At 46.4% G+C, this 2,530-nt stretch overlaps 1 protein-coding gene across 1 annotated transcript in view; it reads left to right on the top strand.

The window, feature by feature from the left end:
- The first annotated feature begins 2,093 nt into the window (after positions 1 to 2,093).
- The window catches only part of HPSE (heparanase), a 33,425-nt gene continuing 32,988 nt past the window's right edge, over positions 2,094 to 2,530 (top strand). Inside the window, exon 1 of the mRNA XM_039845617.1 lies at positions 2,094 to 2,432. Within this exon, the coding sequence (XP_039701551.1) occupies positions 2,203 to 2,432 (230 nt within the window). The 5' untranslated portion in view covers positions 2,094 to 2,202. The remainder of the gene's footprint in view (positions 2,433 to 2,530) is intronic.

Raw genomic sequence — 2,530 nt, 5'->3', positions numbered from 1 at the left:
GCTGAGTGCTTGGCACATAGTAAGCACCCCATAAATATTTCAGTGATGAGATGAATAAATGAATATGGGAAAGGAACTTTGAAAACAGTATGTACTCTGTACATGTCAACTTCTTTCTCTCCAGCCCCTAGTACATATTTCATGCCCCTTAAAACTGCAAGGTGTCTAATTATAATTAGTTTCTGAAATGACAATTTCTATTTATATCATTGCATATTCCTCCTCCGATATGCCCATATATTCCTCTTAACTGGCACAGTAAATCAAAACAACTTGGATCCGGGAGACAACAACTCATCTGATCTCAATCAACAGATCATCATGTATGCAAGTTTCTTTTCTTTGCTTCCTCATTTATATTTTCCCGGTTTCCATATTAGTAACTCACATGTGGACCACACCAGCCCACATCTCAGTATGTCATAAGGATTCACTACTTAGAAAACTCAAAATGATCCGCTCACAATGATTCAAATCGCGCAAATATTCTAAAGAAATCAGTGTAACTTTTGCAACACAACAAGGGCTTGGGGTGGGATGTAGGATCAATGTCATGACAAGGCAGAAAGAGCCTAGGCATCTGCTTTTTTATCTCCATGTCTGCCATCATATGATTTCCTGGTAGCTTGGGGTTTCCATATGAATTTTTTTCTTATGTGTAATTGTAGGACATCAACTTGATTCCCACTGCAAAATAGTAACTGATATATACACACAAAAAATCTCCAAACTGTAACTTTCCTCAATTAACTATCCATTTAACTTTTAAATTGCTTAAGAATAGACAGATCTATTCAAACTAGATATAAATTTCAAACAATTCATTTTTATTTATTGCTTTATTGATGATGCAATCTAAGTGGAAAATTCTAAAGGTTTTGGTGTTATGTGTTTCTTCAACAAATATCTATTGGATACCTACTAAGTGCCAAGTGCGATGCCATGGGTTTGATGAGTGTAGTAGATAAGACAAATCTTGCCTCTGATTTCACAGAGTTTATAATCTAGCAGATGAGACCAACATAGACCAACATTTATAGTGCTAACAAATGTGGTATGTTCTAGCAAGTTGAAGAGGCTGTCATGGTGTCACCAGGAGATGTCAGCTGCCCGGAGTTTCAGGCAAAGATTCTTTGAGGAAGTTGCATTTCAGTTGAGACAGGCCACTATCTGCTTCGGGTTGTGTAACTACCTTCACATCCCAGTTCTGACACTTGGACATGTTAATGTCTCAGAGCTTGGTTTCTCTTGTAAAATAAGGATAATGCACACCTGGCAGAGTTGTGAAGAGTAAGAGAATACAGATAAAGCACCTTTTAGGGTATCAGCCATATAGCAAGCCTTAAGTGCATGGTGTTTGTTATATATCAATGTAAGTCTCAAAGGAAAACCAAAGAAAAATTTGACCAACAGCTAAAGATGAATGTACAGAGGAGAAATTTGGTAAAGGCTCCAAATTCAAGGAACAGCCACTACCCCACACTTGTTTGGAGCCTTCATGTCCTGAGTTTTAGATGTTGGAGCACCGGATGCTTTAAGGCTCTGCTAACTGCGGTTTTCATGAGAAGTTGATAAGGAATTTTTGGAGGTGTTCCTTCCAGCTACAGGTTTGCCAATGCCCAGGTCAGATCTTTCAGGCAAAAGGAAGATGCTTGGGAAACAGCTCGCTGGCAAGAGGACACAAGGGTTAATCAGATTTTGGCAGGCTCAAGTGACAAGCAAGTCAGATGACGAGACAAGAGATGAATCCTCAACTGAAGGCTTTAGTTAAGGGCCAGAAGACCTAGCGCCACCCGAATGGGACCTGGAAGGGGAAAACAGTGGTGTTGCCACTAGAGCGCATAGGACGCTGTGCTTCGGGAAGCTGCCCTGGGATGCCCTGCGCTCCTCACAGGGCGCTCTCTTCCCAGGCTTCCTGGGCGCTTGGATCCTAGCCATGTCTGCACCTTTCAAATGCGTGTGAGTGATTTCATAAGTGGACCTGACCGCCACCGAGGGGAAAGCGTGCAAGGAAGTGGGAATGAGCGGGGGAGGCGGAGAAGAGGAGCAGTGGGAGGGGTGCAGGGCGCAGTGGGAGGGGGAAGGCGGAGCGGGCGGGTGGAGGAAAGGAGAAAAGGGCGCTGTGGTTTGGCGAGAGGAAGTGTGCGAGCTTGACTCTTGCTGCGCGGCTGCTCGCGGGTTGGCCAGCAAGGTGAGCCCGAGATGTCGCTGCGCCTGAAGCCGGGGCTGCCGCTGCCGCCGCCGCTGCTGCTGCTCCTGGGGCCGCTCGTTGTCTTCTACTCTCGCGCCCAGGCGGGACCCGCGCAAACAGAGGACGCCGTGGAGCTGGACTTCTCCACCGAGCGGCCGGTGCACCTGGTGAGCCCTGAGTTCCTGTCCTTCACCATCGACGCCAACCTGGCCACGGACCCGCGGTTCCTAACCTTTCTGGGGTAAGCGCCTGCCTGCCGGTCCCGGTGCCCCTGTGCCCTTTCCTGTCCTGACATCCACGGCCACTCGCCTCCTCTCCTCTCTTCTCTTTTGTCTCTTT

This window comes from Pteropus medius, unplaced genomic scaffold, assembly GCF_902729225.1.
Source record: "Pteropus medius unplaced genomic scaffold, Ma_sr-lr_union100, whole genome shotgun sequence".
In the NCBI taxonomy this organism is placed as follows: domain Eukaryota; kingdom Metazoa; phylum Chordata; class Mammalia; order Chiroptera; family Pteropodidae; genus Pteropus; species Pteropus medius.
This window is presented reverse-complemented; position numbering and strand designations above follow the sequence as displayed.